Source organism: Silene latifolia, chromosome 10, assembly GCF_048544455.1.
Source record: "Silene latifolia isolate original U9 population chromosome 10, ASM4854445v1, whole genome shotgun sequence".
NCBI lineage: Eukaryota > Viridiplantae > Streptophyta > Magnoliopsida > Caryophyllales > Caryophyllaceae > Silene > Silene latifolia.
Window position 1 is genome coordinate 15,343,784 of NC_133535.1, and position 25,661 is coordinate 15,369,444.

The 25,661-nt window shown below is 42.5% G+C and overlaps 2 protein-coding genes across 2 annotated transcripts; both read right to left on the minus strand.

Moving 5' to 3' along the window:
* Positions 1-5,911: 5,911 nt before the first annotated feature.
* On the minus strand, positions 5,912-9,039 carry LOC141607742 (uncharacterized protein At1g28695-like). Its single transcript, XM_074427093.1, has 3 exons — positions 8,771-9,039; positions 7,982-8,365; positions 5,912-6,652 (listed from the first exon to the last, which is right to left on the minus strand). The coding sequence occupies exons 1-3, from the start codon at positions 8,939-8,941 to the stop codon at positions 6,125-6,127; spliced, it is 1,083 nt and encodes a 360-aa protein (XP_074283194.1). The 5' UTR covers positions 8,942-9,039; the 3' UTR covers positions 5,912-6,124.
* An 886-nt stretch (positions 9,040-9,925) lies between these two features.
* LOC141607168 (uncharacterized protein At1g28695-like) lies at positions 9,926-24,488 on the minus strand. Its single transcript, XM_074426527.1, has 4 exons — positions 24,321-24,488; positions 23,803-24,129; positions 23,553-23,609; positions 9,926-10,469 (listed from the first exon to the last, which is right to left on the minus strand). The coding sequence occupies exons 1-4, from the start codon at positions 24,486-24,488 to the stop codon at positions 9,945-9,947; spliced, it is 1,077 nt and encodes a 358-aa protein (XP_074282628.1). The 3' UTR covers positions 9,926-9,944.
* Positions 24,489-25,661: the final 1,173 nt, after the last annotated feature.

The window sequence follows — 25,661 nt, forward strand, 5'->3', positions numbered from 1 at the left end:
AGAAGTGATGAAGTTAAGGTTTCCATCCGAACCTATCCGAAAATGAAGTTCTCTAGTAGTGTCGAAATCATTGTTGGAGCAAACGTCGTCAAAAATATTGTGGTAAGACTCAATAGTTATCGGTGCGGTAGCATTTGATGGATTCATTGTAATGAACTACAAGTATGGAGGAAAAGGAAATATTAACATTTGTCTTTTTAAATCATACTTGTAAAAAGATTAACAAGATATGAGCATTTATATAGTGACCTCTACCCAACTATTATAAATGATTCCGAGATCCAAATTCATATTAACTTGGGCACGGGGTAGCCGATGAAACCCTTATTAATATAACTCGGTGGACTAACTTTTTAATCGATTCTACTTTTAGAACTCTCGGTCGATAAAATTACTCTAATATTTATCTATAACCCAAAACACATCCGACAAGGGCACGGGGTAGCCGATGAAACCCTTATCAAAAACTTTTGTTGAGTTCAATCCAAATTTCGAATAAATGTGTCCATGATCCAAACCCACATTAACTTGGGCACGGGGTAGCCGATGAAACCCTTATCAACATGAATTCGGTGGATAGACATTTATCACCCACTTTCCCTACGTAACAAGGTTTGTACCCCGGGGTAGCCGAGTGCACTCCCTCGCGAAATAGGTTTTCATGGTTTCTACTATTTGGTAAGGCTATGTCTCAATTGATTGTTTTAGCGAGAGGTCATGTCAATTTAATATCTATCACGTTTTAAGTGAACTAAAGCGGTGAACTACGATAATTTTAATTGACACGGTCGATAAACTCGATAAAATGACAATGCATGTTTTAGTTATGGCGATTTAGCGATGCATGCGACATATAAATAAAATGCAAACATAAAATAAATCCTAGTATGGCCTTCCTAAAATAGAAAAACTATTTAACTATTACATATTCGGAAACCAACTCCATTGGTCCCTTGAACTTCGGTTGTGGCACGCATCTCGAGGTAACACCGTCTTTATGTATCGCCATTCTTGAAGAAATCCGTCTTTGGGAACTCCGAAATGAATAAAATACATAACAAATTACATAATTTCCTATTATACATTTGTAACTAAAATAAAATAAATCTATTAAATTACAAAACGGTGATACGAGATCACAATAAATTACAACCGAATCGATATTCCCATACATTTCGGGTAATATCAATTAAAAACTAAGGCCATACTAAGTAAAAATTACATAATTCAAAAATTACATAAAATAAAATTATGACAATCATAAAGAAAATGCAGCATTATAATATGTATGAACATGCCCAATTTTATGCTAAATCGCCTTTAAGTAGCCAATATCGTATATAACTCGGTTTTTACGGATTTGCGTGATTTCAACATTTTATAATCACAAAAATTACATAAATTCATATTTATGCATAAGTTAATTACCCTAACCTCTTAGGACTCAAAATTTAGTCTTCACTAATTATTTGACCATAATTAACTCATATTTCTAAAATTTGTTCATTAATGGACTTAAAATTATAATAAAAAGTTATAAACTTCAAATAAATCACAAAAAATATTTTTGGTCCTCTTGTATTTCGGTCAAGAGGAGGATGAAGAAGAAAGAATTATTTTTATCTCTCTAAAAATAATGTTTGAATGATGGAATGAATAAAAATAAATCACACACTAAAGCATGTAGTGAATGATCAATTTTTAAGCAAAAGACCCTTTGTTCTTTTCTAGGGGAAACCGGGTAGGAGGGTGGAGGAATGGCCAATGAATGGGCTTGGTGCTCTTCCACAAGAGACACTAGGTATGCATGCCTAGTGTAGAGAAATAATCATATATTCCACTAATCTTAATTAACATTATAAGAATTGTTAATCACACCCAATATTTCGGTCCATTTGAGGATAAAATGGATTCCATTTTATCTTTGTCAATTTGTCAATTTGTCAATATGTCACATGTTACATAAAATTGTTATGTATTTTTAACATATTAAAAATCAACGTATTAATGAAAATACGTCATATACAAAAATCGACTTAGTAATTCATAATTACTTGTACCAAAATATTTTACCAATTATAAATCACAATAACTTGTATTTATAATAATTCATTCAATTTCAATTGTTTCCTTAAACAATAATTTCATCTAAGTAGTGAAACAATTCAATTACCTAGACCGTATCTTATTTAATCAGATTATAATGAGATACGTAAATTTACTTCCAAAATTATCCGTCAATTATTTTTAATTAACTCGTAACGTTATACGATTAATTAAATGATCAATTAAGAGTATTATCTTTTAGGTATGACCTAGGGGATCAACTGATCACCACCGTCGCACGACAGTAATGTCAAACTCTAGTCAGCCAATCATTACCGATATATGTTGACCAGTTGACAGTAAAAATACTTCCCAATTGTATTCTTTAAAATGAGACTTAAACATGTGATCATCATGATCAACAGTTGTGATCGCATTATTGTCGGAGGACACATATTCCAACAATATGTCCCCTTTGAAAACTTGTTCGCCAAATATATGGAACTTTCAATAATCAATAGTATAATCTATAATATTGATGTAATAATAATTATATACACTATTATAAAATACTTCCGAATGAATAATTTCAAAATATATTAATTCCTTTAATACACAATATCAAACTAATTCAGTTATGTTTACCAAATAAAGTCGTTAACAATGAAACGTGTAAGTTGTAACAATGTGAAAATTGCATGTGTCAGGACAATGTAATAAACAAGTATATCGTTTTATATATTTTTCTTCTTATTTTACATAGCTAATAGCTAGGATACCTGCGTAAACATACCTACGCAATAGGAAACTGTATTGAAAAATAAAATTAGGGTTAGAGACTCGTGCTTATACCGTGTTGTGAAATAAAGACAAGAGAATTGAAGAGAGAATAGAATAGAGATAAAACTGTATTCTTATTCCATTATGAGAGTTATATATACATACATACAATGGTAGAATTTCCATAAGATAATATATTTTATAATCCTATAAGATATGGATATCCATATAATAATATTTCATAACAAGCCAAGTATTTTACCAAAAATAAAACTTGACCCAAGTACGATGAGACTTGACCCTTTACTAGTTAAATCGGTTTGTTTTCCAAATTTTGCATAGAACTCAATTATTAACTTTATTTGGGTCAAAAGGCTACGAGGGTAACCAACTAAGCTAAAATGCAATATCTTAATAAAATAAAAGCGAAAAAGGTTAAAATTGGTGACTTAATTTGATTAATTATCATTAACATAGTCGGCCTCGTTGCATGAAACTAGCCTCCACTATCGAGGTCGACTATGCACCTCAGTAGTGGAGGGGGTGAGATGACTGGTTAGACTATGGTGGAGTGGTGGTCAAGTAAAAAATTAGAGTGTCCATAATGGTTGATAATGTTAATGGTGAGATAGGAAATTGGAGGATAATGGAAGGGTAATGTGTAATACTACGGATTTATATAAGCTAAGTACTCGACCGAGTAGAGCCTACTCGGCCGAGTAGTGTCAAAAGTGTATTCTGTTTGGGTTCTGCCGAGGAATACTCGGCTGAGTATGATGAATACTCGACCGAGTAGAGGATACTCGGCCGAGTATACTCTTTACTCGACCGAGTATCCGGTCTGGCGAGTAATATTTCAGCGGTTTGATGCGGGAGTGTTTAGGGTTATTTAATTGTGAAAAACAGTTTCTAAGCGTCATTTGCAACCCTAATTATTTTACGATACTCTAATCACTCCCTAATCTTCCATTGTGTGTGCAATCGTCGTAGCCTGTGCGTCCAATCTTTCATACTATCGTTGGTAAGTCCTTATTTCCCATGTCAAGTATGTTATTCTTAGGGTTTATTACATATATGAATTGGGAAAAGGGAATTGTGCAATGTGTAATTGTATTATGTGGTTATTGTATAGGATAAGACTTCGTAGAGGAGCCTTTCTAATTGTCCGGTTTCCCGTATTGCTGTTGTTGCTAAGGCAGGGTTTCCCCTACTCAGTACTGTTAATTGATTAAGATTGTAATTGTTTCATAATTGTTGTTATCTGCTGATCATCGGAGGATGGGTGTTGTGGTGACGGTGTTGATGTGGTTATGTGGTGATGATTGTGGTGTTGTGACAGCTGTGATGCTGTGGTGTGTGTGATTGTGGTGAAGTCACTTGCGGGAGTGGCTTCACACCCTAGTTCGCCCTCCTTGGAATCTGTCACGGGAGGAGATGTGCACATTAAGGGACAGGGATTGTTAGTCGCTCGTTGATGAGCTGGACTTGGTGGGGATGGGCTGCGGTCCCCCACTGGCGGAGTGGATTACCTGTTGCGATGGGTAATCTGGCAGGGCTACACACTTCGGTGTGTAGTCGGTTACTGAGGAGGATGATCAGCCGGTTGCATTGTTTGTTTGTCTTATATTGATTGAATGGTACTGACCTCGTTGTTTTTGTTTGTGGAATCTGCTGTGATCCATTCGGGGATGGTGAGCAGGCTTGACAGGTATTGTTATTGGTGAGCTTGGGCGGTCATGGGGGAGTTGTCATCACCAGTTGTAGCATCACAGTCTCGAGTCTTAGTTATGATCATGTAGTTGTCAGTTGTTGGATTTATTTCATTGGTTTTGGATTCGGTTTTGGTTGATGTAAACATTTACACTTTTCAGTTTTTCAAATAATTGTGTTTGGACAGACGCTTTTGATATGTACTAACCTCGGGCAACCGAGATGGTAACACTCTCTCATGGCTGGGTGGTCCTGGTAAGGCACCTTGGTATGAGGGGGTGTTACATAATGTGACCATTTAGGCCCTATTTTTTGGTTTAATTTCACCTTATTTCAATTTAGCTAAACTTTGTTCACTTCAGTTTTGTTCATCTTTCAGTCAATTTCTTTTAACTCATTTCTTCACAAATTAACTCTTATTTCAACTGTATTATTCAATTCACCTCGATTTCATTCAGTGCAGTTCAATTCAACTCTATTCAATTCAATTCAATTTAGCTCGTTTCAGCCAGAAAGAACATGGCCTTATTACAACATGACGATCTTACTTTAAGCTCTCCTAAAATCTAATTAAAAAAAACGTAAACAATTTAAAAGGAGGAAGTATGTATTATTTAATTTTACGACATTAAAAACAAAATATGTTTACTTATTAGTATATGCCTACCATTTGTGAGACGTCACGAGTTTGTATTCGTCACAAGAGAGACTTATTGATTCTATAATTTGGTAACACGAGTTTTTTCATTAAAAGCACTAAAGAGTTGCGATGAACAACAAGTTGGTTATTCCGAATATACTTTTATCATAGTACGAATTGAGACAATTTGTAGAAATTTCTTATGGGGTGAGGAGTGGATTTCATTAGATGATCCCCTCCCTCTAGTGTCATGGGAGAAAGCCTGCAAGCCTAGAGAAGAAGGGGTATTGGGTCTTAAAAATGATGTGGACTAGAACAAGGCAGTATTGGGAAAGCTGGTCTAGTGGAGTGCTACTAAGCCTGACCACCTATGGGTCAGGTGGGTTAACCATACATACATAAAAGGGATGAATTGGCCGACTTATGAACCCCAATTCAAGCTGGTATTGGAGGAGAATTTGTCGAGTCAAGAGCTTATTCATTGAGGTTTATGATGAGCAGAATATGTGGGCAGTACATCAACACAAAGATTACACCATAGCTCCCTCCACTTCTCTAAGATGTTCCACATTTCCTATAATCATAAATTTATTAAGTTGTTCCATTTTCCTTATTTGATAATCATTTGTGGTTATAATAACTTGTAACATCATATTCTCTATTCTGCTTTCATTTTTTTCCACATATTATCATACTAGTAAAATTTTGATAAAAACAAATATAGAACATCATAGTGAATCGAAAGGAGTGCCATATTTGCATATTGTTACAAAAATATTCTTGAACTAGATATACAATGGTTATACATTTTATAAATTTTCTCAAACAAGTTTTTCATTGGAAAAAAAAGTTAAGGACTAACTTGGTAAATAAAAAGGGCTTATGATACACAATGTTTTTTTTTTTGTCTTGACTAGAAGTATTCCCTACGGACAGTATAAAGCAGATTTAACCATTTACTACATAAGTTGTGTTCCAAGAGTTTTTACACAACACATGTGGAGACCATTCAAATGAATCCGCTGCTAAACTAGCATTGCCGACTTTGAACGAACTCCAATCACTAAGGACTTGAACCAAATCGGTCACTTTAGCCTTTATATACCGGCAACAGTTGGCGTGGACTGTGATCACAGATCGGATATCCGAACTATCATGGCAAAACCCGCTAAAGAATTTGGTGTCTAGAAATCGGAAATTAATATCTAAATCTGTGAGCACGCCTTGCCATGCTAAATTTTGTAAGACATCTTGCTCCTTAACACCACTTGAATTGTCCTTTAAATGGTACCATTTCTTGAATAAGGAGATGGTCTTGTTATTAGATTTAACAAAGTAGAATCCGGTGTTAATCGGGTTCAGAATGGATGACGAGTTCCCGGTATACCAATCGGTACTAAATTGGATATCCAAATGTTGAGTGATATTTGTAGTTAGGATTGTAAAAGGGTTCCTTAGCCATACCACATCCGTATCCTGTTTCCAACATTTAAAAAAACGATAGTTATTGATGGAAGAAAATAACACAATTATTTGTACAAATATTCATGAAAGAGAAAAGTGAGTGTCTTGAAATGTGGATAGAACACGCGCAGACGCCACATGAACAAGTGTTTGTAATGAATTCTTCGGTAAATCCAAGCTCTCGTACATTTGTAGTTTTCAAACATAATTTTAGAAAAATATTCTCAAAAATCATCCGTTAATCTCTAAAAATCTCAAGGGATTCAACAATCATCAATGATAATGCCGTAATGCAGGCAGTGCCAACTGACAAGCTGACAAGCGTATACGTTAAAATAAATTATCCACGACTTAATTAAACTTATTTTCAACTCGAATTCCTATATAATATCCGTCAGTTACAGTAATGACAAATATAGTAACGTACTCTACGGTACGTTAATCAAGTCTCCAAATCGAGATCTCCTCAGTTTTAATGCTCTTCTTATTTAATTAAGTGCTTTCACAACTCTTACAATAAGTAATATTCTAGTTGTAGACCCTGATTTTTTCGGCTTAATTTCAACTTACTTCAGTTCAGTTCAACTTACTTTAGTTTGACTCGGCTAATTTCAGCTCTATTTATCTCGGCTAATTTCAATTCAGTTCAACTTCATTCAGCTTACTCCAGTCCAATTTAGTTCAGTTTGACTTTATTTAGCCCAAAAAAACAAAACCGTACAAGTATACTTCTTCGATAAAAACATAAATTAGTTTAATTCTTTAATGGAAAAACGTGGAGTTGTGCCTATGTTTGTGAATTGCTTCTCACACTTGTTTAACCATGTTAATCAAATTTTCTTAACTTTTGGAAGATCACATCCATTAGAGTGCCTAATGTTAACAATAATGACTATCCAAACAACAACAACAACAACAACAACATTTGTTACAATGACTCCTGGAAATTGCGGGATAACAATTTAAAAATCAAATAAGCAATATATTCAATGTCGCATTTTTTTTATCATTATTTAAAACTGTGAAACGTCACAAGTTTTGTACGCGTCACAAATAAGAATTTGTGTAAAATAAAATGTACTCTCTCCGGTCCCGTTCAATTGTTGTCCTTTGATTTTGGCACACAAAGACCAAGGAAAGAGGAATGAGTCAATTACTAAATGTCAGGTGGAACAAATTGAGTGTGAATGATCAAATTGTTCATCAAGTTCATTTTAAAAATAGAAAGGACAACAACTCATTGAGACACCCCAATATATAAAACGACAACAAATGACAGAGATAGAGGGACTATAATACTTATTTGCACTTTAAAAAAAGGGAGAAAAAAATGCAACTTACGGTGAAAATAAAGTTGTAGCCTCTCTGAAGAACATCAAGAAGAAAGAGAGTTCTTCTCCACATCATCTTTACAAAATCAGAAGACATGAATACTTCCTCCCTTGTGAAATCGACACCATCCGTTTCAAGCTTATAACAGTGAAGGCCACGGAATAGACACCGCTCGTACGCCGTCTGATCAACCGCAACGATCAGCAGATGGTTCACAAGCTCCCTTGTCCCTTCCCCTTCCCAAAACCCTTCTAAGAAGAGGTCTAGCATGTTTGGCACCACTTCCCCTTCCACATATGCCCTATTTACGACCGCGATTATTACCGTTTTATTTGGCATTGATGTCCTTTCTAGTGTCTCTTCTAGCTCATCCTTGTGGGTTTGCAATGTGATCTGTCATGAAAAAATGGATACGTCGTTAATAAATTTAATAAGTAACGTAAACATGGACATAACATGTCATGTACATTATCGCGTGTTAGTGACATTATTAAGAGTAAGTCTCCTGAGAGACGGTCTCTTAATAAGCTTTATTGAGAGACCATTGTACAATTTTAAGAAAAAGTGATACTAAAGGTAATAAAATAGGTACAAATCATGATTAACGATAAAATGGGTACATTTATTATGTATATAGGTACGAAATTACTATGTCACGATCAACAATAAAAATGGTACGAAATACAAATAAAAGGGTACGAAAAATTGGTCTCTCAATAACTTAATGAGAGACCGTCTCTCCCAAGTTTTAGTGCATTATTAAAAACAATCTACTGGAACGGAGGAAGTATATTTTACCTGATTTTGGTGAGAAGGGCATTGAAGGAATTGGGAAGCAATGAGGGATTTAGAAGAGTTTAAGGAGTAGGAAAAAAGGATTAAGAATATTGCTCCTAAGATAAAAATTATAATGGAGATATTATTTTGCAAAGAATAATAAGGTTTTTTGCAATTAAGAGTAGTTTCCATTGTTATTGTAACGTTTAAAGGTTTTTATTTTTGGGTTTTAACAAATAAAGATGCAATTAAATATGAAATAATGAGAAAAAAAAAATAGTGTGAAGTTGTGAAGTTGGGTGGGGTGGTCATGCATAGAACATGAGATTTTATAGTGAAAGGTGTTATTAAGAGAGCAAAGTAAGGCTCCTTTGGCTTACTTGGGGGGATTAATAAGTAAGAGGAGTGTGGGAGAGGACAATAGTTTGGATTTAATTATGAAAAAAATTATGAGCTTATGCCTTGAAAGAAGAAGGTTTGAGGTTAGTGGTGGAGGCAGGATTTTTACGGTTAAGGAGGCGAAAAATCTCTAGGGGAGGTATACAAGTAATGTCAAAACGTAAACCTGGAAAAAAAATCGGGTCAAATTTTTTCTTGGCCAAGGCAGGAGGCGCGAGCGCCCGGGCATGCTAGAGGTCATGAGAATTCTTTATATCTCATCCAATAAAAAATTGGAAGCATAAGTCAAGTAGATAGAAATGAGGATTCTCATTAATTAGAGTGTACGATGACATGATATACCTAAAGTAGTTAAGAATGTTTCTAAAGTCATGGTTCAAGGTTAACACCACATTTATTATTCAAGTTTTGTTCATAAGGTTTCATGAAAACGGTTTTGTATAAAATAATTATAAACTTGTGATGAACAAGTTGGTTATGCCGAAGATAACCTTTTTTTTTTTTTTTTTTTTTTTCTGAAGACCTAACATGTTTGGGGAATAGTTTGGGGATTATCGATTTCCCATACTCTCCTACCTACAGACCATGGTTGCACATGAGCTAGATTATGTGCTACCTTATTACCGGTCCTATGCACCCAAGAGCAATTAACATTATCTTTGCATATTGTTAACAAATGTAATTTTGAACTACATATACAATGGTATAAAAATAACTTTTCTTAAACTAGTTTCTATTTGAACTAGGACTAACTTGATAAATAAAAAGGCTCTATGATACAAAGTATAAAGCAGATTTAACCATTTACATAACTTGTGTTCCAAGAGTTTTTACACAACACGTGTGGAGACCATTGAAATGAATCCGCTGCTAAACTAGCATTGTCGACTTTGAACGAACTCCAATCACTAAGGACTTGAACCAAATCGGTTACTTTAGCCTTTATATACCGGCAACAATTGGCATGGACTGTGATCACAGATTGGATATCCGAACTATCTTGGCAAAACCCGCTGAAGAATTTGGTGTCGAGATATCGGAAATTAATATCTAAATCACTAAGTACACCTTGTCTTGCTAAATTTTGTAAGACATCTTGCTCCTTAGCACCACTTGAGTTGTCCTTCAAATCATACCATTTCTTGAATAAGGAGATAGTCTTGTTATTAGATTTAACATAGTAGAACCCGGTGTTAATCGGGTTTTGAATAAATGACGAGTTCCCGTAATACCAATCGGTACTAAATTGGATATCCAAATGTTGAGTGGTGGGTGTTGTTAGGATTGTAAAAGGGTTCCTTAACCATACCACATCCGTATCCTGTTTTCAATATGGCAGAAAAATGATATACCTTTATTTGGTTAGTATGTAATTGATGCATGGAAAAATAATAACATTATTACTTGTAAGAATATAAATCAAGAACATTAGAACAATCATACTTAGGGTCGAGTTGGGTCGGCCTTAATCAGGTTTTGACGGAATACCTTACTGTTCCGGGTGTAATTCCAGAGCATGTATAGTTACCACCCGTGGCTTGTTTGAATGATGTCTTTTGGATTCTCCTTTGGTCTTAATCGTTCCTCTCGGCCTCTCCTGCAACAATGAACGAACTGAGGGCTTGGCTTTGAGCCAAGCGTACCCACTCCGACGCCCAAGTCAGTAAACTTAAATGTATAAGTTGTGTGCTAGTTGGCTAGGAATATATATTGTAGAGAGATAAGGAAGATGTTACCAGATGAACAGTGTAATTAGGTTTAGTTGTGTATTTCTGGATCCTTTCATCAATGAAGGTTGAGGAGTATTTATAGGCTTTCACCTTTTGTCACGTAGTGGCCAAGTGGCCAAGTGGCTAACAGGTGGAAAGACTGATCTACCCCTCGGCCGAGGGACCTATGGCAGGCCGGCGGGCCCTGTTGACTCACCGCCTAGGGGTCTTGGATGTGAGTACGCGGGTATGTGTCCCGGCTGGCAGGTTGCCATGCCGAGACCCGGTGACAGTGCCGATGGGCCGAATCGGCTAGGCTGCATAAGTCGTTGACTTGCTGTGGATATCTTTGACCTTGCTCAATATGTTTACTTGGTCAGCGGTGCAGAATATGCCCCATCAATTTGCCCCCAGCGTAGTCTATGCCGTGGTATGGGCTCCGATGTCTGTTTGAGCGTATATTCTGCACAAGTAATTTGTAAAAATTTTTCTGCATCGGCTTCTTCTGCTGCGGCCTCTTTTACCTCGGCCTGGTCTTTCCTATGCCGTACCATATCCCCCCTCCACATGGATGCGTAAAGGGCATCCGATGTGGAAAAGAAAGTGATGCTGGCCGAGACCATGGTTGAGAGTGCCGGTTGTTTTTGATTGCCCCCGGCCGGCGCTATATAGCCTGGTGGACATGGTGGCCAGCGGAGAACTGATGCCTGGGAATTCGTTGAGGAAGGTGAATAGGCAAAGAGATATGAATAGGCGTGTTGAAGACGCTTGGTCACTGTTGCATTGATTGACGTCTAACTGTTGCAACGATTGACATCCCGTGGTTGCATGTCCGACACGTGTCTGCACGCTGATTGGTTGACGCTTCATGGGCTGTTTGCTGATTGGTCCTTCTTCATGGGCTTTTCCCTATAAATAGGGCAGTTGCTCCGTGAAATTGGTCACCAATTTCATTCTCCAAAATTTTTCTCTAAACTTTCGAAGGTTTCTTTGTCTTCTAATTTTCTCGGTTGTCATTCCGGCGAGTGTTTTTCTTCAAGGTAAACAAACGAACTTCTTCTTTTTATTTTGTTGAACAATTATTGCTGTTATGTCTTCTGCTGACGCCGGGACTAGCACTTCTGTGCCGGAGGGTTCCCCGTTGCGTCTTGATGGGGAGGAGATACTAGACGCCATTCCGATAAGGTTTGGGGGCCCTAGGTCTTCTTCTCCCGTAGTCGATTCACCAATTCTGGAGGGACGGGAGGATGGGGGTGACGATGCTGATGAGGATGAGGGGACCCCTTCTGATGGTGGGAGGTCATCATCCCGGATCATGGCGAGCCCTGCACGACTGGTCTTGAACGTGGTTGGTCCCATAAGTTCGCCAGTTGTTCCGGTGAGACACTTTTCGGAGGCCATTTCTCATTCGGTGAGGGGTATAAGATCGTTATTCCTAAGAAGGGTCAGGCGGTCTGTTGCCCTCCACCGGGTCACACCGGCGTGTACATTAGGCATCTGGAGTATGGGCTGCGGTTTCCTCTGAATAAATACGTCGTGGCCATTATCAGAGCTATGAACGTCGCGGTGGCCCAACTACATCCGCTGGCCATGAGGACGATAGTTGGCTTTGTGTGGCTTTGTCTCTTTAGGGGGGAGATCCCGACAGTCAACTTATTCCGCCGACTCCACAGTCTTCGACCGTCAATTGCCGGTAAAGTGGGGTGGTACAGCGTACAGACGGAGCCAGGCTATGTCTCCGTGAACAAGCTTACTTCTTGCAAAGACTGGCAGCGGCGGTGGGTGTACGTCCAAGTGCCGGAGGATTACCCATTGCCCCGGTCTTTCCAGAGCCCTGTTTACTTGCGGTGTGAGAACCGGGAAGAGTATGAGGAGTGTACCTCCCGGGGTAAGGTGAAAATGGACGCTTCGTTGGTCCCTCTTACTGAGGACGAGAAGCGGGCGATGCAACTATTTGATGCTGAGAAGGGATGGCTGCCCCCGACTCAGATCATTCTTCAGGATGAGCTGCTTTGCCGCGTCGGCCTCATACCGGCCCTCAGCCAGGGTGAGTGGGGTCGGTGTGAGGCCCATCTGTGCACGTTATGCTCCTGTTTTTAGAGCTATGTTTTATTTCTTGCATGTAATTCTTGTTTGGTTTCTTGCAGACCGGTTTGGCCAGGATCTGTCCGAGAGTACCTTAAAGAGGATAGGCCTTGATAAGGACGGGGAGGTCGTTGAACAGCATCCTACAGCTGAAAAAGGTGATCGTAGACCGTCTCCCAACGAACTCATGGACAAGGAGATGAAGTCGCTGGATCGGACGGCGGCCCAAGCACGGGTTCTAGGTGGCGTGCCGAAGAGAACAAAGAAGGCAGCGTCCAGGCTGGCGAAGGCATCTGGGTCGACTCCCTCGACCCCAGTGGTTCAGAAGGAGCCTGTGGAGGTCATTGATATCACTGGGGGGTCGGTGACCGTTGCTAAGGAGCCAACGCTTGCTTCCACCGTTGCCGGTGAGAAGAGTAAAGAACCACCGTCCGCTTCCGCCGTTGCCGGGGAGAAGAGGAAAGAGCCACCGTCTGCTTCCACCGTTGCCGGGGAGAAGACTGACTCAGCCGGCCCTCGAACGAAGAGGGTCCAAACTGGTACGGATCTAACTTGTGGTTCGGATTTAGCTGGTTCGTTGGACATCCCAGATGACCGGCTTTCTGATGTGTCAATGCAAGGTGACATGGATGCTCTGTGTAAATTTTTTGTAGATCCTCCCTCGACGACCGTCGTTCTTATTGAACGGCAAGCAGGGAAGCAGCCTGAGAGGGCTATCGAGAAGGCGGGTGACAGAAATGTCATTGTTGACTCCTCTGCTCAGAAGATCTCTGCCTCCGAGCTTGTGGCGGAGGGTGTGAAAATGTATAAGAGGCTGGCGAAGTAGACCCAACAAGCCGGCTCCTATATCGCGGAGCAGGAGAAAACCATGGCCCAAGCTGCGCCGCTGATGGCGAAGCTTAAACTTGACCTCTCCGCCGCAAAGGGGGGAGCCGCGAAGTTTAAACTGGATCTCTTTTCCGCCAAGAAGCGCGTGGAGGAGGTTGAGACGCTGCTGGGGGCCGAGAGGGCCAAAGTTGAGGAAGCTGATGCCGCTACTGCCAAGATGATGGAGGAGCGGGATAGGTACAAGGATGCTTATAACGCCGTGGTTGCCAAGAGGGATCAGTGGAAGGATCTTCGACAACCAAAGGCGGAGGCGCTCGGGACGCGCGTGCCGTTGCCCAAAAGGGGAAAGACATTGCAATGCTTCAAGATGATCTTCTCCCTAAAATGTGCGCTCAATTCCGGGACCAGGCCGAGGAGGCGACCAGGGAGGCAATAAGGAAGCTGGTCCCCGAGGGCTCTTTCCCGTGGGATAAATTTGAGCAGCTTTTGGATGAGATGGCTGAGGCTGCGGAGGCAGAGGCGGCGGAGAAGACGGAGGCGGCGAAGGCGGCTCGGTTGCCGAGGCCAAGGCGGTCTATGATGCCAAGGTGAAGGAGGGTGACGCGCTAAAGGCACTTGAGAATGTCGAGCCCTCTTCCGAGCCGCCCACCGAGATCTGCTGCTGCTGGATGGAGGACAAAAACGGCATAGGGAGACGGGCGGTCGTCACCAGACTCACCTGGCGTTTCGGATAGCTTTAGCTGTTCGGGGGCCAATTATTGAGCCTTCTCTCCCTGCCATCTTTTGGCGCTTCAAATCCCAAGTCTGTAACCTTTTGTTTTTTGTTTCCTTGCTTTTTGTAAAGCTTTGGTAGGTAGAGTTTAGGCTATCCTTGTGGGGACGGCCGTCGTCTGTACTCTCCTTGCAATTATTCTCAGTAAAGTTTTATCTTTTTGGTCCGAGGCTTGGCCGGGACTTTGATCACGATCCTTTACTTATCTTCTTGCGTTAATAATTGAGTGCCTCCGTTTTTACCGTCGGCATGACCGGGGTAATTTGGATGCATATCTCAACTGTCTAACGTCTTTAGTGTATTGCTCGATTTGCGTCTCGGCTGCACCGAGTCTATGTTCCTGCTAGCACATCGGTCGTTGTGTCCCCGTCGCTCTCGGCTTTGGCCGAGGTAATCGGGGTTACGGCTCGATAGCGCGTATCGGTCATTGTGTCCCCGTCGCTCTCGGCTAGGGCCGAGGTAATCGGGGTTATGGCTCGATAGCATTCGTAACTGTAGGCATATTGACCGCCAGACTTGCGTCTCAACTGCACTGAGTATACGTTTCTTCTAGCATATCGGTTGTTGTGTCCCCGTCGCTCTCGGCTTTGGCCGAGGTAATCGGGGTTACGGCTCGATAGCGCGTATCGGTCATTGTGTCCCCGTCGCTCTCGGCTAGGGCCGAGGTAATCGGGGTTATGGCTCGATAGCATTCGTAACTGTAGGCATATTGACCGCCAGACTTGCGTCTCAACTGCACTGAGTATACGTTTCTTCTTTGGGTGACTGACCGGTGGCAACTTATGGAGGGGACAAGCACTTTGATGGAAAATTTGGGTGATTCTTCATTTGTTATGATTACGCGTTGGGGTGTCCACAATGGGCTTGGACACCTCCGTCGCTATACAAAGTACTTTCTTAAGTTGTCGGTGTTCCAATGGCTCATCAAAGGCACACCCTCCATGTCCGTCGGCCGGTATGTACCGGCCTCATCTCTTCAACCACTTTGTAGGGACCTTCCCGGTTGGCCGTCGCTTACCGTGAATGTTTCCCTTGTTGGTGGCAGCCGACTTCCTTAGGACTAGGTCTCCTACTTTTAAGTCCCTTTTGTGGACTCTTCGGTTGTAGGCTCTTCTCATCCGGTTTTGATATCTTGCCAAGTTGAGACGTGCTTTGTATCTCGACTTTCTTCGACCAGTCTAGGAGGCTTTCGAGGCCTTCCTCGTTTTCACCTGGTTAAAGGTAGCCGTTCCGAATGTTGGCACCGTTGCTTCAATTAGTAGGATCGCTTTCGAACCGTGACCAGGTGGAAGGGGGTGTAACCCGTTGCTTCTTTCTCCGTGGTCCGAAGGGACCACAGGACGCCGGGTAGTTCATCGGCCCACCTTCCCTTAAGGTCTTCCACTGTCTTTTTCAAACCGTTGAGGATTGTTTTGTTGGGCGCCTCCGCCGCCCGTTGCTCGTGGGTGGCGGACGGAGGAGTATGCAAACTTGATGCCAAGCTCTTCTAACCAGTTCATTATCAGGTCGCTCCAAAACTCTCGGCCGTGGTCAAATACCATAACTTGGGGTAACCCGAAGCGAGTTATAACATTTTCCCAGATTACCTTTCTGACGGCCGCTGTGGTCTTCGCTGGTACTGCTACAGCTTCAACCCATTTGGTGAAGTAATCAACGGCGACGATTAAAAACTTCCTTCCTCCGGAGGCCGTTGGGAATGGCCCTAGCATGTCCATCCCCCACTGTGCGAAAGGAAGGGGACTAAGCACCGGTTGTAGGTCCCTGGAGGGAGCGTGTATTACCGGGGCATGCATCTGACAGTTTGTGCACTTCTTGGTCTTTGTCCTGGAATCTTGAAGCATGGTGGGCCAGAAGTAGCCAGCTCGGAGAGCTTTGTGGGCTAGTGTTCTTGCTCCCATGTGGTGTCCGCAGAGCCCTTCGTGAATCTCTGTCAATATCAGTTCTGCGTCGGCTGGACCGACACATTTCAAGAGTGGTCTTGTTACGGATCTTCTGTACAGTTCACCTTCGAACACCAAGTATCTGGCGGCGATCCTTTTTATTTTGGCCGAGGGATTGCGGCCCTCCGGCAATTCACCTGTAAGTTTGTACTTCATTATCGGAGCCATCCACGTTGCCTCGGTCTCTATGTTACCCACCATGCCGACGGTCTCAGTGATGCTCTTCGCATTCCTGATATCTACCAGCACGGTTCGGCTGACATTCTTGATGGTTGAGCTGGCAAGTTTGGAGAGTGCGTCGGCCCGGTTGTTCTCGGATCTGGGGACGCATTGGATTTGGAAAGATTTCAATTTCGCTATGTCGGCTTTTACCCTCTCTAGGTACCTCACCATTCCGTCGTCCCGAGCCTCAAATTCCCCTCTGATTTGGTTAGTAACCAACAGTGAGTCTGTTTTCAACACGATGTGCTCTGCTCCGGCAGCCCTAGCTAGCTCGACTCCGGTTATCACCGCCTCGTATTCGGATTCGTTGTTCGAGGCCGAGAAGGTGAATTTCAAGGCGTACTCAAACTCGTCCCCGTTTGGGCTGATGATAAGGATGCCGGCCCCTGAGCTGTTCGTCGTGGAGGAGCCGTCGGTGTAAACTTCCCATACACCTGGGTTTGGCTCTTCTTGATATGTGCATTCGGCCAGGAAATCTTCAAGTGCTTGCCCCTTTATCGAAGGTCTTGGTTTGTACTGGATGCCGAAACCAGAGAGTTCCACCGCCCATTTAATGAGCCTTCCGGATTGTTCGAATTTTTCCAAGGCTTTCTCTAATGGCTGGTCGGTTAGGACCGTCACGGGGTGTGCGTCGAAGTAGGGTTTTAACTTCCTTGCGGCAATGACGACGGCGAACGCTGCCTTTTCGATTAGTGGGTAATTTCTCTCGGCGGGCAACAGCGTATGGCTGACAAAGTAGATTGGGTGTTGCTGCTTGTCTTCTTCCCTGATGATCACGGCGCTGACCGTGGCCGAGGTAACTGCTATGTATAGGTATAGCGTCTCCCCCAGCAACGGCCTGGACAGAGTTGGGAGAGTCTGAAGATGAGCTTTCAGTTGCTTGAAAGCCGTGCTTTGTTCCTCCCCCCAGCTGAAGTCTTTATTCCCTTTCAATACTTTGAAGAATGGGGTGCTCTTGTCGGCTGATCGAGAGATGAAACGGGCGAGAGCCGCCATTCTCCCGGTCAGCATCATAACCTCTTTTCGATTCCGTGGTTCCGGCAGGTCTAGGATTGCTTGGATTTTGTCTGGATTTGCATCGATGCCTCTGGCACTGACAAGTACACCGAGGAATTTACCTGCCCGGACACCGAAGTTGCATTTCATTGGGTTGAGCTTCATCTTGTATTTCCTTAGTGAACAAAATGTTTCGTGTAAATCGGCCAGGTGCTCGCTGTCAGACTTGCTTTTCACAATAGCATCGTCGACGTAAGCCTCAATGTTTCGTCCTTTCTGATTTTGGAACACTTTGTCCACCAGTCTCGTATACGTGGCGCCGGCGTTTTTCAAACCAAACGGCATCATTTTGTACATGTATGTGCCGTTAGCGGTGATGAATGCGCATTTAGGCATGTCCTCCTCAGCTATGAATACCTGGTGATACCCCGAGAAGGCGTCTAGCAAGCTCAGCATGGTGTATCCTGCCGTGGCGTCGATCAAGCTATCTATTCGAGGCAAAGGGTAACAATCTTTGGGGCATGCTTTATTAAGTTGGGTAAAGTCTACACACATTCTCCATGCCCCCGATGATTTCTTTACCATCACAACATTGGCTAACCACTCGGGGTAAGTGCAGGGCATAATAAAGCCCGCCGTAAGTAGTTTATCTACCTCGGCCTTGATGGCCTCATCTTTCTCGACGGAGGAGTTCCTCATCCTTTGCTTGACAGGGCGAGCGGTGGGGAGTACGTTCAGCTTGTGAATAATTACTTCCCGCTTACGCCCGGCATCTCGGCCGAGTAGGCGAAGACGTCCTTATTTTTCCTTAGCGAGTTCGGGAGTTCGGCTCGAATTTTGGTTCCAGGTTGACACCGACGGTCACGGTGCGACCGGGTCAATCTCCACCTCCTCTGTCTCTCGCTCCTTCAACCATGCCGATGGTTCGGTCGTTCTCGGGCCGGGAGTATCTTTGTATCTGAAGGATTTTAATTTTGAAGCGCCGGCTCTCACCCTCTCTAGATACCTTGTCGTCCTATAGTCCCGAGCCTTGTACTCTCCTTTGATCTGGTTGGTCAATAGGAGCGAATCTGTTTTCACTACGACATGCTCTGCTCCGGCGGTTCTGGCTAGCTTGACTCCGGTTATTACTGCTTCGAACTTGGATTCGTTGTTTGAGGTTACGGAGGTAAGTTTTAAGGCGTGCTCAAACACGTCTCCGTTTGGGCTAAAAATAACGATGCTGGCTTTCGAGCTACCCGTCGTGGAAGGGCCGTTTGTGTGTACCTCCCATACGCCGGGTTCCTTCTCGTTCTTCGAGGCGAGCTTATGCGCTTCCCCCCGGTCCGAGACGTATATCAATGTCAAGGCCCAGATGGAAATTACGGCGTCGGTTTCACTCAAAGTGACCCGGCCTATGAGCACGTTGTGGGCAGATGCGCCGTCGATAACTATAAATTCAGACATAACATTCCTGGCTGCAGTTCCCTCGCCGAATCTTACGGCGGTCGACCGACCCCCGGGGTACCAGCCGACCCCGAAAAAGCTGTACAGCGGGTTGGTGCAGGGGCTCAAATCTTCGTTTCTCAGACAGAGGTTGAGAAAGCATTCTCTGTACATAATGTTTGTGTAGGCGCCTGTGTCAATCAGGCACCTCTTCACCAAGTGGTTGGCTATGTCTAGGTGGACCGTAAGTGGGTCGCTGTGAAGAGCGACGACTCCCTCGTAGTCCTTCTTCCCAATGGTCATATCGGGGATGTTGGAAGCGGGGGTGGCTGTGTTGGGCACAAAGTTGATGGTCTGGCACGGTTCATTTAGGTGCCGTTTGTGCCCATGAGCGGACCCACCATTCTCGTTGCCCTCGATGATAGCATGGATTACTCCTATCCGTTCAGAGGCGGACTTGCTATGCGACCCGCTGGCATCTGATTTCTGGCCACCGGCAACATATTTGCCGAGGCTCCCCTTTCGGATCAGTTCCTCAATGGCATTCTTCAGATGTCGGCAGTCGTTGGTTAAATGACCGGTGTGGCCGTGGTACTCACAGTACTGGCTCGTGTCACCGTCACTTCTCGGCCTAGGGGGTCTTTCCCACTTCTGGCCCTCGTTCTTGCTCAACGCGAAGACCTCGGCGGCCGATACGACTAGGGGGGTGTGGTCATCGTACCGTTTTTTGTAATACGTTCCCGAGCTCCCCCCGGCATCCGCCGAGTTCTGTTTCCTGGCAGGTTTGTCTGACCGTGACCTATTGTTCTCACGGCGTCTTTCATCGGACCGTGACCCGTTGTTGTCACGGCGCCTCTCATCCAGGTTGTCCTCCCGGCGGCTCTTCTTTTCTGAGTGCTCGGCCTCGTTGGGGCCTAACCACGTCTTGTGATAGTCTTCTACCTTGATGGCCTGGTCGGCCATCTTCCTGGCGGCATCAAGCCCAGGCCTCCGCACTTGATGAGCTCATTTTTAAATCTCCCCTTGGGAGGCCCTTCATCGTGCGAAGGCCGCCGATTCGGGATTAATCTCTCGAATCTGTTGGACCTTTCCGTCGAACCTCTTCATGTAGCTTCGTAGAGACTCGCCCCCCTCCTGTTTGATAGTTAGGAGGTCCGATGTCTCCACGGCCCTTCTCTTGTTGCAAGAGTACTGGGCTAGAAAGGCGTCCCTTAGGTCGGCGTAGTAGTACACCGAGCCGTCGGGAAGCCCCTTGTACCAACTTTGAGCCATTCCATGCAACGTTGTTGGGAAAACTCGGCACCACACTTCATCGGGCTGCTCCCATACCGACATGTGAGACTCGAAAGCCTCAGCGTGGTCGGCTGGATCACCTTCCCCTTTGTATGATATGGGCGGTAACTTGAGCTTAGTTGGCACCTGGACTTCTAGGACGTAGGCGCTGAGGGGCTGTCTGATCACATGCCGGATGACACGTGGCGATCGGCTCCTCGCATTCCTACCCCGGCTCCTCTCCTCGTAGCGGGAGGGGCTCCTTCTTCGACTTGGACTTCTTCTCCAACTCTGCTGAGTCGGGCTTCTCTGGCTCCTTTGGGGTAAGCCTCGTTCGTGCTGCGGGGACGCTGTCCTCCCATGAGTACGGGAAGGACTTAGGTCTACCACGCCCACTTTGGGCTCCCCAGGCGACTGGGCTGGGTCAGCTTCTCCCAGTGCTCCGTTCAAGTTTCTTGGAGTCACGTTTTGGGCTCTGGTTTCCTGGGCGTTTTCCGCCGCTCTTGTCGGCGTGACAGTGTGAGCAGGCGTATTACTAATTAGGTCCAGGACCATTTTCAGTCTTGCTATGTCAACCACATGTCCCATGATGGTGACCTGGTTGGCTGGCAGGGGCGTGTCCGGCATTATTGGCATCCCGAACTCCGGTTGGATTACTCCGCCGGTGGAGGGCTGCACGACTCCAGAATTGTTGAAGGTGTCATCCTGGTGGAATGGGGTTTCGTCGGTCACGACTGCGTCTTGTTGTTTTGACATTTTAGCTTTTTGGGTGGGTTTTTGTTGTTTTTTTTTTTTTTTTTTTTTTTTTTTTGGGAATGAATGTGACTAGCTTCTAGTGTCTTCCCACAGACGGCGCCAATTGTTCCGGGTGTAATTCCAGAGCATGTATAGTTACCACCCGTGGCTTGTTTGAATGATGTCTTTTGGATTCTCCTTTGGTCTTAATCGTTCCTCTCGGCCTCTCCTGCAACAATGAACGAACTGAGGGCTTGGCTTTGAGCCAAGCGTACCCACTCCGACGCCCAAGTCAGTAAACTTAAATGTATAAGTTGTGTGCTAGTTGGCTAGGAATATATATTGTAGAGAGATAAGGAAGATGTTACCAGATGAACAGTGTAATTAGGTTTAGTTGTGTATTTCTGGATCCTTTCCTCAATGAAGGTTGAGGAGTATTTATAGGCTTTCACCTTTTGTCACGTAGTGGCCAAGTGGCCAAGTGGCTAACAGGTGGAAAGACTGATCTACCCCTCGGCCGAGGGACCTATGGCAGGCCGGCGGGCCCTGTTGACTCACCGCCGAGGGGTCTTGGATGTGAGTACGCGGGTATGTGTCCCGGCTGGCAGGTTGCCATGCCGAGACCAGTGACAGCCGATGGGTTTGAATCGGCTAGGCTGCATAAGTCGTTGACTTGCTGTGGATATCTTTGACCTTGCTCAATATGTTGACTTGGTCAGCGGTGCAGAATATACCCCATCACTTACATCATTGGGTCTGGTCGTTTCGGTTTGCAACACTTTATGGTCATAACAAGTTGATTTTGGTCGGATCAGACTTGTCAGCTCTAGAAAATGCCGTAATGTGGACAGTGTCAAGCGTCTAAGTTAAAAAATCATTCACACATTAGAAATTATTTGGACTCAAATTCCGACTACATATTATTATTCATCAATTACAATAATGACATTTTTAGTAATGTACGTACTCTACGGTACGTTACGCAAGTCTCTAACAACGAGATTTCCTTGGTTTTAATGCTCTCGTCTTATTAAAAACTGCTTTCACTACTCATACAAGTAATATTCTAGTTGTTCGATTAAAAATTGCTTCTCACATTTGTTTAACCAAGTTGATCAACTCTTAAATCGAGGATGATTAATAAGGCGTCAAAAGTACTTGTCTTAACTTTTGATAATGTTTTTAACTGTAGCCATTCAAAAGAAGACATCTGCTTTAATGGTTCCCGCAGATTGGTCAAACGATGACATTTTCCTCAATGGTTCGCAAATTGGGGGATAACTCATCGAAAATCAAAGAATTTTTTTTCTTGCCCTAGTATGCAATTTGCAAATAATACTTGGATATATTATCGGATGGTGCATTTTCTTCAGTGTAAATTCCTGAAGTTGTCACTTGTTAATAAAAATTCTAGACGAATATCGTTAATCTCAGTGTGTACCTATTAGAATATTAGGCCTATTAGCCTATTAGGGCCGGCTATCATTAGGGTTTATCGTATTAGGATTTGGATTTCGGTACTATAAATACATGTATTGTTATCATAAGATTCACAACTATCATTAATACAATTCTCTTATACAATTCCCTCCCCTCTATTTCCAATGTGGTTATACTCACATGTGCCTTTAATCCTTTATCATGGGTGAACTGTATCTTGACACTCCCCCTCACATGTCCCTGACAGATTGAATTTTTTCAAGTCTTTTGTCCAACTGCAATTTTTCTGACACAGTTTTTCTTTTGCTATTTTTCATGCCCAAGTCTTTGTTTTTAGTTTTTTCGACCATGGGCTCTGATACCATGATAAGTTCCGTTATCGGGCCTGGGTCGCACTCGCATGAAGGAGAAAGAGTCCGGCTTATAAGTCCAAGGAGGTTCCATCCCAAAACCAACTTTTGAACTCACATGATAACGATCTAAGGACACTTAAATTTCCCGATTATAATTAAATGACCCGATAATTCACTTAAAGAACTTTTTGTCCAATAGATCACCCAACCATTTTAAGCGAGTAACAAAATTAATACTCCATCCGTCCCGATCAAAATTTATACTTACTTTATTTCTCGCTCACAAATTAAAGCAATTATAAACTATTCATTGGGACAGAGGATACGTTATACCCCAACCATACTGAAATATATAAAACCATAAATCTTAAAAACCAAGGTCAAACAATCTATAGCGTTACTATCTTTTTCTCAAAAATTTGGACCTAATTATTAAAAATAACAGCTATCCTTACTTATGACGAAAAATTACTTGTAACATTCCGAATCAGTCTTTTCCTTTTATCATTATTTAAACCGATTGTGAGACGTTACAAGTTTACGGCATGTCACAAATGAAAATTTGTGTAAAAACGAAAAGTTTAAAAAATTATTTGCACTTGAAAAAAAAAAAAAAAGTGAACTTACGGTGAAAATAAAGTTGTAGCCTCTCTCAAGGACCTCAGTAAGAAACAGAGTTCTTGTGTTGGAGTATAAATCCACTTGTGAGTCCCACATCAGTGAAAAAGAGAGAGATTGTCTATCTTATAAGGCTTAGGGGTGTTTCTCCCATTGCCAATTGGTTTTGGGAGATAAGAGCATTCTTGGGCTTGTGAGTTAGACTTCTCTCCTCCACCGCGGGTAAGGCCAGACCCATCTCGTGTTTATTAGTTCTTCTCCACATCATTTTGACAAAATCAGATGACATGTAAACTTCCTCCCCCATGAAATTTACACCGTCCGTTTCAAGCTTATAGCAGTGTAGCCCACGGAATAGACACCGCTCGTACGCCGTCTGATCAACCGCGACAATCATCAGATGGTTCAGAAGTTCCCTTGTCCCTTCCCCTTCCCAAAACCCTTCTAAGAAGAGGTCTAGCATATTTGGCACCACTTCCCCTTCCACATATGCCTTATTTACGACCGCGATTATTACCGTTTTATTTGGCATTGATGTCCTTTCTAGTGCCTCTTCTAGCTCATCCTTTGGGGTTTGCAATGTTGTCTGTCACGAAAAAATGGATATGTTAATAAGTAACGTAGACATGGACATGACATGACACGATACGACTTTAAAAATGTACTAACTAAAAATGTGAATTTAAATTTAATCATGGTTGTGTCATGTACATTATGGCGTGTTTGTGACATTTAAAACATGCAACAATCTACTGGAACGGAGGAAGTATATTTTACCTGATTTGGGTGAGAAGGGCATTGAAGGAATTGCGACGAGATGAGGGATTTAGAAGAGTTTAAGGAGTAGGAAAAAAGGATTAAGAACATTGCTCCTAAGATAAATATTATTATGGAGATATTATTTTGCAATGAATAATAAGATTTTTTGCAATTAGGATTTTCCATTATTGTAACGTTTAGAAGTGAGATTTTGTTTTGGGGTTTTAATGAAGAAAGTTGCAATTAAACGTGAAATTATGGAACAAAATTGTGTGTGGAGTTGGGTGGAGTGGTCATGCATAGAACATGAAATTTATAGTAAAAGATGCTATTAAGAGAGCAAAGTGAGGCTCCATCGGCTTTTCGTCACTCTAAAAAGATCTCTCACAAGCTGCAGGTGGGAGAGCAAGCGGGAGAGATTGTGAAAAGTCTTTTTAAAAAGACAATCACAAACGACACTTGTTGGTTAGTAATAAGGAGGGTGGTGGTCGGTGGAAGAGGAGAATAGTTTGGATTTAATTATGAAAAAAGGTGGATATCTTGGAGCATTTAAGTTTCTATGTAGAGTTTATGACATCTGACATCATGAGAAATTCTTTAATCCACCGAATGCACAACGTCATTGTAAAATATCTTGTCCAATAAAAAACTGGAATTAAAACATCATCCATAAATAGTTAGGTACTATATATGCATAGGAATGAAATATGGATTCTCATTAGTTAGGGTGTACGGTAACATGACATAGAGGTTAACACTAGGGCCGTCTTTGGGCCCGTGCGACCCGTGCGGCTGCACAGGGCCCCAAAATTTTGGGCTTCAAAACCATAGTATGTCTAAGATAAATATATGTTGCACATGAGATAAACAATGAAAGGTATTGGTGTTGTAGTTTGAGCTTTACCTTTTATATACAAGCCATAAGGTCACAGGTTTAATACCTTGTATTGACCTTTTTCTAGTTTTTTTGGGCTCACATCCATATACCCATTTCTTTTTTCGGTCAAATTTTCTTAAAAATTAAATATGATAAATGTAAAGTATTTTAATAAGCAAAAATTAAATATGATAATGTAAAATGTTTAGTAAGTAAACACTTAGAAAGACCCAAAAAATTTGGGAAATCACCTTGAGTTTGGCTCACGAAATAAAGTAATTTTGTGTTCTTGTGTACAATTCAATTTATTATTTTGTTTAGTATTATTATTTTGTTTAGTATCTTAACTATATAACAAAATACATGTTGAAATTTTAAGTTATATTTAGGATGGTGTCAGTTGAAATTTGGATTAATAATTTTTTTTTAAAAAAAAAGACATTAATATATTATGTGGGGCCTCATTTTTCAATGGGTTATTC

Coding starts and splice junctions, on each gene's coding strand:
- LOC141607742 (XM_074427093.1), bottom strand. CDS start 8,941: ATGGAAACTACTCTTAATTGCAAAAAACCTTATTATTCTTTGCAAAAT. Junction 8,366..8,770: donor GCCCTTCTCACCAAAATCAG/GTAAAATATACT, acceptor TTTTCATGACAG/ATCACATTGCAAACCCACAA. Junction 6,653..7,981: donor GCTACAACTTTATTTTCACC/GTAAGTTGCATT, acceptor TGTTGGAAACAG/GATACGGATGTGGTATGGCT.
- LOC141607168 (XM_074426527.1), bottom strand. CDS start 24,488: ATGGAAAATCCTAATTGCAAAAAATCTTATTATTCATTGCAAAATAAT. Junction 24,130..24,320: donor GCCCTTCTCACCCAAATCAG/GTAAAATATACT, acceptor TTTTCGTGACAG/ACAACATTGCAAACCCCAAA. Junction 23,610..23,802: donor ATTTTGTCAAAATGATGTGG/AGAAGAACTAAT, acceptor TTATACTCCAAC/ACAAGAACTCTGTTTCTTAC.